At 42.3% G+C, this 10,884-nt stretch overlaps 1 protein-coding gene across 3 annotated transcripts in view; it reads left to right on the top strand.

The window, feature by feature from the left end:
- Window positions 1-2,384: 2,384 nt before the first annotated feature.
- The window catches only part of STK38 (serine/threonine kinase 38), a 28,976-nt gene continuing 20,476 nt past the window's right edge, over window positions 2,385-10,884 (top strand). Inside the window, exons 1-3 of one of the 3 annotated variants that reach the window (XM_060231513.1) lie at window positions 2,468-2,756; window positions 2,886-3,023; window positions 4,055-4,190. In XM_060231513.1, coding sequence (XP_060087496.1) covers window positions 4,060-4,190 — 131 coding nt within the window. In that variant the 5' untranslated portion in view covers window positions 2,468-2,756; window positions 2,886-3,023; window positions 4,055-4,059. Of the gene's footprint in view, window positions 2,757-2,885; window positions 3,024-4,054; window positions 4,191-10,884 lie in introns of all 3 variants that reach the window. The other 2 variants (XM_060231512.1, XM_060231514.1) reach the window with 2 other exon arrangements.

Here is a 10,884-nt window from a genome sequence, read left to right as displayed (position 1 = left end):
TCAATGTGTAGTTATCCCTTTGGGTTGAACCTCCAAAGGTGGGGTACTTGTTAGGGTTCTGAAAAGGGAGAGGTCAGCCACAGTGTATAGACTTAGCGCTCCTCCTTAGGTATCAGCGCAAAGTGCTTTCCCTGTAGTTCTAAGTGCCCTATTTGTGCTCTTCCCACCACCAAAGTGCCTCCTATTTTTTCTAAGTCTACACAGCAGGGAGCTCTTAGACAAAGTCCCATGCCACATGCCCTACCTACTGAGTTGCAAGATGTCCTGGCTGAAGTTTTTGTAGGGTGAGGGGGCTACGATTGGGTACTGGGGAGTAGGCTTGGCCACCCTGTGGAGGGAAGTGATTGGCTGAGCACCTAGTAGACACCTGAGCTCCTCAGAGCCTAGCTGGTGAGGCTGCAGCATCAGGGGGGATGACTTGAGTTTTCAGTTCATTTTTCATTTTAAAGATTTTTAATTAGATTCCAGAGAAAAAAAAGGGAACGTGGAAATAGAAAAGCAAAATTACATGTACAATTATGAATATAATACCTTCTGCATGTCAATATATCGTTGGTATAAAATATTTTACAGTATTGTAGCCCATTTAGCATCATATCACAATACTCTATCTAAGATATTACAAGTATTGTAAGTCCTCGCTTAAACTATCTATTTTGAATTATACTTCTAATATATATAATAGATGATGGTAATAAAAGTTCAAACCTGTAAATATTAGTTATCTAACCAGACGTATAACTTCTTGTAGTATTTTCTTGCTTTCTCCTTGGATTTCCCAGTGAGTAATAAAGATAAATAGTCCATCTCCAGTTTCCAATATTTTCCCAATCAAATCTTCTCATGGGGGTTCCTGAAGTTTCTATTAGCACCTATGAGCCATGCCATCAGGGCCGTCCTGCCCACTAGGCAAATTAGGCATTTGCCTAGGGTGCCAGGAAGAGGGGGTGCTGAATTTGGCCCTCCGCCTAGGCAAATCCCTCGTTTCCCTTGAGGGCTGCCATTTCCTAGATTACAAGGAAGGGGGGGGGAGAGATGGTGGAGGCAGTAGCTCTTTCAGTGGCTCGCTTGTCCTTCCCACTGCTGCTGCCCCCTCAACCCTGCACTGATCGTGGTTGTGCTGGAGAGCCAGCATAGAAGCCGGGAGTCCCTAGCACTGTTTTACTCATTGATCAGCTGATCGGCGGGCGGGGCACAGTGCTCCGCTGCCCCTTCCTGGGCACTGAAATAGAGAGAAGGGAGGGAGGAGGAGGTGCCGTGGAGGGGGGCAGCGGGGGGCGAGTCTGCCTGGGGCGCCATGCACCCTAGGGCCAGCCCAGCATGCGATGCTTTTTGTTGGCATAAATTTCCCTCTCTGGCAGGGGGCATTCCCAGGCTGAAAGGACTCAGGGAGCCAACCCTGCCCATCCCCCCAAAACCGCCCACAACCACACCAGCACAGGTTGTGTCATACCTTGGTTGTATCAACAGGTGGCCACCACAGTCTACTGCTGGCACCTGAGAGGAATGCAGCACTGCTGGGGGCCTGTCCCATAGGGCTGCCATTCTCCAGGTCCAGGTGGGGGAGCTCCTGGTTTGGCGGGCTTTTGCTCCGCCCCCAACGGCAAAGTCAATGTGTGATGTCCCCAAAGTGCTGGCATCATGTGGAAGTAATGTCATCGCGTTGGGGACATTGCATGGCAACACTGGTTTTTGGGCAAAAATCTATGGCTTTATGCTCATTTTACATGTTTTGCCCCAAACCTAGAGCATTTCCCTCAACATGACATCACGTCCAGGGGACATCAGTGCATCACACAACATTACCTCCCACTCCTGGAAAGCCCTCCAATCCGTGATTGGCATGATGATCCCACCCGGGAACCCTACTGCCCCATTATAACTAGCCTTTATGCCATCGTATTTTAGGCATACACTGATGCAAAGGTCAGTTGGCTCGCTGAGCACTTTCACCCCCAATCCCCTCCCCCCCCCCGGATTGCACTATAAATCACCAGGAATTTCCCAACGCAGAGCTACAACCTTAACAGTAAATGCTGTCTAGGTGGGGATCATGACAGCGGCTTTTTTCACTGCTTTGCTTTGCACGGTTGGAATCCGTGAACACTTTCTCAGTATAATTTCGCACTACAGGGCTGCTATCTCAAATGCACGTACACCACCATCCTAAACAAATTAAGTGTATTTAGAATTGAAGCTTTACTAAGGCGCAGAACGAGTCGAAGTGAAATCAACTTTAAATAAACTTGCCCGGGCTACTGTTTTACGCACAAAGGCCTGCGGAACAGCAACGAATTTACTTCCGTGTAAACATGCCGAGGATTCGACTCTACGGAAGCACTTTTCGCAACTTCCTCATAAGCGGAAGAATCGAACAGAACACTCTCTTACTGGAGGAAGCGCAGGGCGATTAGCGCATGCGCAGTCCAAGTGCTAAAACAACCGCATCCCTTCAGTACACAGACAGAAGAGACAGAGCATCAAATGAGGTGCGGGCCATTTCCCGCCGCAGACTCTCCCCTTAGAAGGGTGGAGCCTAGGCAGAAAAGGGCTTAAGGCGCATGCGCGTTTAGCCGCTGTTTCCAGTTGGCGCTTGTCCGGTCGAAGCGTCCAAGCTTTACCTTGGGTGAGGGGATGAGGAGAAGGGGCGGGGTTAGGCTTCTGGGAACTATTTTATCTGCTGTCTTCGTGAGCCTTAGAGGGGATTAGACGGAAAAACGTCTAATTGGTGCCCTTCTGCGGTGTGCGGGGGTCTGGTAAGTGATTCTGCGCTGGAACTGACCTCGCTTCAGGCAGCTCTCCATCAGTTAGATCTCATGTCTCCCCCCCTCCCCCGCGTGTTCTGACCTTAAGGGGAGACCCTCCGCCTCTCTCTGTTTCCATAGCACCCAGGCTTCTTCATGGCTTTCCCTGCGTTTAGGCGGTGGTGCTTGGACAAACAGCCCTGCTGCGTCCGCGTACCTGGCTCCCCTTTCAAAGTCGTCTGGTCTCTTGCGCCTCGTCATTCCCTCACTCTTGCTTGTGTGAGTCGCCTGGCCTCGGCCCGCTCTTCTTACCTTTGTTTTCTAATACCATCACTCGCTTGTCTTTTGTTGCTTCTCATCATTTTTCTTGGAGGAAGACGGGACATGCAACCCGTACTTATGCATTTGTACTTCGAAAATATGTCTATTTGTACAAAATTAAACGAGTCCAGTAGCCCATTAAAATTAGAGCTCACTATTTTTGTGCGTAAAGCTGTAAGAAATTGTTTTATGGTACTAATGTTTAAATTAATTGCAGTAACAGTAATAGTCTGTTTTGACTGTGACCAGTTGCTGTGCAATTGTTTGGGAAAAATTCACACAATGGTACTGCTATTGTTGGAAAACTTTAGCTGCTGAAAAGGACTTTCAATTACCCAGTATTGCAAAGGAAAATAATGCCATGGTGTAACTCTTGTTTCATTTTTTTAACAGCGTGTTCAAAGCATTGTGGAAGTAAGATTTTTTAAATAGCATAAATATTTTAGTAACACTTTTAACTAGGTTTTGGTTATGTTAAATTTAGCGAAATACTGTGTCATTAAATTGGGAAGTAGGTATGCATCATGAATCTGTTCCCCATTCGTTTTCCATTAGTGATTGTTAATTGGAAATAAATTTCATTAAAAATGTGGGACTTTGGTGTATCTAAATAGTTTTGTAAAGAAAATTTTTGTTTCTACAATACTTAAATGGTCAGGAAGAGGGATTTGAGAGCTTTAATAGACATAGTGAAATTGAAAATGTCATTTAGAGATGTAATTTGGCCTCATTGTTCGTAAGTAGCATACAAAAACAGGAACTCTGACTTTTATTACTCTTGTAACATTGTGCCATGCTTTCCCCCCTGTGTTTTGTAGCTTATGGTCTGGATAACTAAAATGTGGTGATCATGTTACTGTTTTACCCGTCTTTGTTGATATTATCAGCCAACATTTACCTTAAATAATAATGTAGTTTGGAATTCACATGTCAAGATTATACCATGACCTGATTTAAAATATTTCTTCTCCTTCATCTCCCCATCCCAGTGAACATGGCAATGACTGGTCCAGCACCTTGCTCATCCATGAGCAATCATACCAAGGAACGAGTTACAATGACAAAAGTGACTCTAGAAAATTTCTACAGCAATCTGATTGCACAGCATGAAGAACGGGAAATGAGGTAAAAGTTTGAGTTGGGGTGTTGTGGGGGATATACCTCTGCATCAGGGTAAAAGCTGTGCTGTTTTCTTAAATTTGGGAATAAAAATAATAGAAGCCCTAAGTGCCACCTAAAAAAGCCTACAGAGCATTTTTTAAAGATATTGTTTATGGTTCTGTAATGCTTATAAGCTAGTTTTCCTTTCCTTCATCTGTTTGAGAAAACCTAAGAAGTATTTTACTGGAATCTTTCTCTAGCACAATATTTTCTTTTTATTTCTATATGTCTAGTGTAAGCACAATCTGTATTGTGAAATAGACTTGTATTGTCTTTATGGAGTATTATAATGAAAGCCAACCTTTTTGAGCATATTTTATAGGTTTTCTTTTTCCTTCGCTTTTTTAGTATTTATACAAAATGTATTAGTTGCCTTTTCACTATCAAGTCCTTGCAACAAAGCATATTGGTTCAGATATAAATTTTTCAGTCTTTTTCATAGATATCTCTTCTCCCCTCGTTTTAGCCTGATGAAGCATTGTACCTGCTTAACCTTAATCTTGGTTACTGCCCACTATGTGTTTTTATAATCATAGTTTGTGCACACACATCAAATTTGTTAGGAACTTGGGAATGCAATAATTGTATCAGAAATAGTATGACGTATTGTGGAATCCCTTTCTAAAGGGTGGATACCAGTTTGTGATCCATAAAAAACCCATAAAAATCTTATGGATCATGAACCTGTAGGTTATGTATTGAGTTATAGAACGTTGTGTTTGTAAGAGGTTCCCAAATTGTTCACTAGGAATACTGTATGCAAAATGAGCCAAGTTGTACTTTATTAAGTTACCTGTTACTTTGCACAGATACTCAGTTTCAGTTTTAGATAAAATATATTTTGTAGTATTTACATATGCCAAGAAAGGCAACTGACTGACAAAATGTTTCATGGAAAAAATATGGTGGTGGTGGGATTTGGAACCACAGATAATTGCACTAATCTTGGGGAGATCATCTAGGAAAATACTTTTCTCTTTTAAAGATTTGTAGCAGAACATACTTGTATGGAAAGTTGTGATTACTTTTTCCCATCTGTGTTAGATGACATGGTCTGTCCTTCACAGTATATTTGTGAATATGTAATGTGGAATCTTGAGCTTTTACTAATATGCTTTATGCTTTAGAACAGGGGTGTCAAACATACAGCCCATGGGTCAAACCGGGGCTCTCTTCTGCCCCCTCCTGTCCTCACCCTTTGAAGCTCGGAGGCTGCCTACCATATTCCTTACTCCTTCTGCCTTCTCTTTGCAGAGGCTAAAGCAAAAAGCAAAACTGCAAAGCAAATGTGGAATGGATTTTTAATCAGACTTCTGGGCAGAGCAGATGTGAATGGAAAATCCACTCCAGGTTTTCCTTGCAACGTTGTCTATATGTTTGAGTGGAGAGGAACTTGGTTTAATTTACAGCGTTCCTATGGCCAGCTGAAGCTTCCTGATGTTGTGTCATTGCAAACCAAGTGTTGATGCTTTGAGCCAGCTTTGTTTCTGCTCAATGGAGTGAGAACTAGTGCCTAGAGCAGGGGTGTCGAACATATAGTTCGGGGACCAAATCAGGCCCCCGGAGGGCTCCTATCAGGCCCTCGAGCAACTGGGTGTCATTTGCTCCCTCTCTTGCTTCCTTCTGCATAACAGCTTGCTTTGCAAGGCTTGGTCAACTGCTCAGGAGCTACAGAGCAAAACCTCTATTTTCTCCATTGACTGAGGCCTCCCCCCCACCCCATCCTCTGGGGAAGGAAGGAAAGAGCCTGAGCTTACTTTGCCCAGTTCCCTGGATCCTGTGGGAGAAATACAAAGAAAGCATCCTTAAGAGTGCTAACGTTTTAAGCATGTTTTACGTTTTTAAAATATACATTTGTGTTTGTCTATGTTCTTTATAAAATTATATCTCTGTTACTTAATTTTAAATAGGTATGCACATGGCCCAGCCCAGCATGGCTCGGCCCCTCAAAGTCTAATTTATGTCAGATCTGGCCCTCATGAGTTCGACACTCCTGGCCTAGAGAGTACTCTAGGGAACCCACAGCCAAAGGGGGATATTATACTGAAGAGCCATTGCTAATCTGAATAGCCCTGTGGCGCAAGGAGTGAGGAGGGGAAAAGCTTGCAATGCCTTGCCATTTCATGTTTCCCAGGCTGAGAGCATTTTATTTTTTTTAAGTTTCTATTGTGACCCTTGTGCTTTTTCTTAATGTTTTAAAAATTGCATTGCAAAATCCTGTTATTCTCCCCCTTTCTGTTTTAAACAAAATATTGCAAGAGTTTTAAGCGTGTTTGTATTTTAAGTAAAAAAATGATATCTTTAATTGTATTGGCCTGTGTCTTCTGTAAAGTCTATATCTCTATCTGGCATTGCATTTTAGGACACGCATGGCTCAGCCCCACAAAGTCCCATTTATGTCAGATCTGGCCCTCCTAACAAACGAGTTTGACACCCATGCTTTAGATTATTGAATGCTTTTTACGTTATGTCTAGCTCTGTGGCTGGTTTAAACAGATAGTTTAAGAAGGGGGAAGGGCTGTGGCTCATTGGTAGAGCACCTACTTGGTATTCAGAAGGTCCTAGGTTCAATCCTTGCCATCTCCAGTTAAAGAATATGGTAGTAGGTGATGTGAAAGACCCCTCCCTGAGACTCTGGAAAGCTGCTGCTGATCTGAGTTAACACGAGTCAATTTGATGGACCTAGAGTCTGATTCAGTGTAAGGCAGTTTTATGAGTTCAAACTACTCAGCTTCAAATTAGAATAAAAAACTATTGGACAGTGGATATCAATGTACACACAAGTACCAGACTTCCTTCAAGGATGGGCATGACAGCAGATTATATCTGCCTTATGTGTCAATGGGCATAGTTGGGGTTGGCAGCGTACTTGTCATTTGCTGCTCTTTTCGAAAGGGCTGCTCCCTATTACTTGAGACTTACCTCAACAGTTTATAGACAGGTCTTGCTGTTTAAGTCAGTGATGGGGGAAAACAGTAACAGTATACAATAGAGAACATAATAATAATAATAATATTTTATTTATATCCCGCCCTCCCCGCCAAGGCAGGCTCAGGGAGGCTTACAGGTATGGCTAAGCCATTGAACAATAAAACAGTTACACAATTCAATAAAATTACAATTTACTATTAAATTTTTACATAATCTAAAACAATCTAAAAACAGTCTAAAATAATAATAATAATAATAATATTTTATTTTTATATCCCACCCTCCCCGCCAGGCGGGCTCAGGGCGGCTAACAGACATGGGAGTCCCATGATTCACATAAAACAACATAACAGACATGGGAGTCCCATGATTCGCATAAAACAACATAACAATTTAGATATCAGTTACAAATAAGTTATTTAAAATAGATAAAACATATAAAATAGGTGCTAAAGTGCTGTAAACATGATGTACACAAGATGGCTGGGTATCTGCTCGTTCGTTAATCAGGTTCTATCGCGAAAGCCAACTGAAAAAGAAATGTTTTGCAAGCCCTGCGGAATTGGTTCAGGTCCCGCAGGGCTCGCACCATTTCTGGAAGGTCGTTCCACCAACGAGGGGCTATCACCGAGAAGGCCTGCTCCCTAGTGGCCTTCAACCTAACTTCTCTTGGCCCAGGGATTGTTAGTAAGTTCTGAGAACTAGACCTCAGTGCTCTCTGGGGCACATATGGGGAGAGGCGGTCCTTTAGGTAGGCAGGTCCTCGGCCATATAGGGCTTTAAAGGTGATAACCAGCACCTTATAATCTCTACTCGCTGTTATCTCAGTTATTAGTATTAGTGATGGCGTGATGTTTATTTCAAGCTCCATCTTGAAAGGCTAGCCGGAAAAGGGCGGTTTTGCACGCCCTACGGAATTGGCTAAGGTCCCGTAGGGCCCGCACCTCTTCCGGCAGCTGGTTCCACCATTGGGGTGGTTTTATAGAGAAGGCCTGTTCTCTAGTTATTTTTAGTTTGACCTCCTTTGGCCCAGGTACTTCCAGGAGATTTTGTGAGCTGGATCATAGTGCTCTCTGGGGAACATATGTGACCTTGGCATTAGCAAGAACAGCCGGAAGATGATCTTGCGAAGAATGACTTGCATAAGCTTGTCTTCTTTCTACATATCCTAGAAATGGCTTGGAGAAGTTCAAAAGTGCATAATGGTTATTTTTTAGAACTGATAATTGGTAACATTTTTCATCCCAAAAAATAAAGAATATACTCTTGAAATATATATTTTTAAATTTATTTGCTAACGATGTTGGTAAAGCTGCCTTTTAGCATAGGTACATACACTAGTAGATGTAATACAAAATACAGCTGCTTAAAACTATGTCAGGCGTAAAAGTAACAAACTCTTAAAACAATCACAATTCTAAATGCTTCATGGAATAATTATACTTTGTTTCTGAAGAAAGTTCAAGGAAGAAGACAAACAAGCTGTCAAGAGCGTATTCCATAACAGCAAATGCTCTGCTGCTGGTCTACATTCAGGGGTAAAATTGTAGCAGCAGTCACCTTTAATTTAGTTCTGACTTTGTAAAGTAATCAGACTTCCCGTCTTTGCTGTTTCCCTGTTCCTCAAAACATTTCTCCCTGATACAAAAGGAACATAAAATGGTTCTACCTTCTGAGAAAATAATCTTCAATTGAAAGTTTTGTTTTCACTTATGTTTGGATGCAAAATTTTGTTAGTGATAATGTGTGGTCATTGTATTTGCTACACACACAACCTAGCAACACGGCAACAAGAATCCCCCCCAATCTCATTCACTTCAAGGAAATCGGGTGGAGAGAAAACTGGAACCCCTTTGACTCTGCAGTTCTTATCCAAATTGGGCACTGTGGAGAGCTTGGATAAGTTCCCTGCAGCTGCTGTGTTACTGTGTGCAGGGAAAGTGGATGCCCAACCCAACTTGTGGCCAAGCATTGTTTTGCCCTTTGGTTCCTGTTGTCCTAGGAAAAGCAGCTACAACATAATCTTATCCAATGCTTTTTTTCTGCTAGCAGTAGAGCATTTTTGCCATTGGAGAAGGAGGGTGACTTTTGCTAATTTATGGTTCTCATATTGTCATTAAGTCTGCTTGTGGAGGGGAGGGTACCTTTCATTCTAGGGACAACATCAGGATATGCTGTGGGGAGGAGTTCTGTTCCATAATTGGTGTTATAGTAACAGCTTGCTGCATATAACTCATTACCTGTTTAAAAATCAATTTATTTCAATGGGAGTTTGAAGTAGATTATCCAGAATTCTGCACAAACTGATATTCTAATAATTGTAACAATCTTATGTAAATAGCTACTTGCTTATGGTGAATGAAAAACTGAGTACAGCTCCTTTCCAGTTTAGGTTTTTGCTTGGTTGGTTTAGTTTCTTCTCCCCTCTCTTTGTGGTTGCATGATAATAGGCAGACTTGGCAGTAGTGGTGACCTGAGCTTCCATAAAAAGTGAATCATCTACTATCGCCCCTACACTCCTGAGCCTCGGCATCATCACCAATGGCACCCCATCAAAGGCCGGGAGCTTGATTCCCAAGTGTGCCCTGCCCTGGCTGGGTGAAACAGCATACATATTCTGCTGCAGCACTCTTTCTTCTGAACTGTGTGGAACTATACTGCTGGTTTTAAAAGGCGAAGATAGGAGCAGCTTAATTATTGATAGTCCACTATTCTTACTGAGACTCCAGGTGAAATGCAGGCTAAAACAATACATCTGAATAGTTTAGGACAACACTTACCAATACAATAGGATTAGGATTACAAAAATTAGTATAGGACATGATGAGTCAAAACAAAGCAGAGCATGGAATTGCAGAAGTAGAAAACAATTTAGTAAGTGCGAGATGCACTTTCTAGATGGGAAAAGTATACTGAAGCTGAGAGTTATGGGAAGATGGATGTTTTCAATTATATTTCTCCCTATTGAACAGGAATTTGACAGAGTGCTGTATCAGGGGTGTTGAACTCATTTGTTAGGAAGGCCAGATCTGAAACAAATGGGACTTGTGGTGCTGGGCCATGTGTGTCATAAAATGTAATGTGAGGTAGTGGAGATATAAACTTTATAAAGGACACAGAGAAGCACAATTTAAGGTATTTTTTAACTTACAATACAAACGTGCTTAAAACAATATTTTGTTTAAAATGGAAAGATGGGGGAATAGTGGGATTTGGCAATGCAATTTTTAAAACAAAACATCAAGAAAAAGCACAAAGATTACAGCACAGCAGAAACTTAAAATATAAAATGCTCAGAGCCTGGGAAAACAATGAAATTGCATTGCAAGCTTCTCTTCCCCCTCCTGCCCAGGTCTATTCAGATTGGCAATGGCTCTCCAGTGTAATATCCCCCTTAGGCTGTGGGTTTCCAGGTTAGAGTATTCATTAGGTTAGGTCCATTGAGCAGAGGCAAGCTGATTCAAAGCATCAAACCTTTATTTCAGGGTTGCCACTTTCTGGAAAGTCAGGAAAATGGAAATTCGTCAGGGAAAGTCAGGGAAATTGTGATTAAAATATATTCAAGCAGTGGAGTTTTGACCCGCTGCTGCAAGAGCATGATCTGTTCCTGTGGCAACTGGAATAGAGAAGTAGCAGAATACAAGTAACACTACCTTTCCCAGCTCTACCTTTTTCTCAGCTCCACCCCCAGCAATCAGCTGATTGTATTTGTTGAGCTCTGTCCCTG

The sequence above is a fragment of the Heteronotia binoei genome, chromosome 2, assembly GCF_032191835.1.
Source record: "Heteronotia binoei isolate CCM8104 ecotype False Entrance Well chromosome 2, APGP_CSIRO_Hbin_v1, whole genome shotgun sequence".
NCBI classification, from domain to species: Eukaryota; Metazoa; Chordata; class Lepidosauria; order Squamata; family Gekkonidae; genus Heteronotia; species Heteronotia binoei.
The sequence above is the reverse complement of the archived record's forward strand: the minus strand, read 5'-3'. Positions and strand labels throughout refer to the sequence as shown.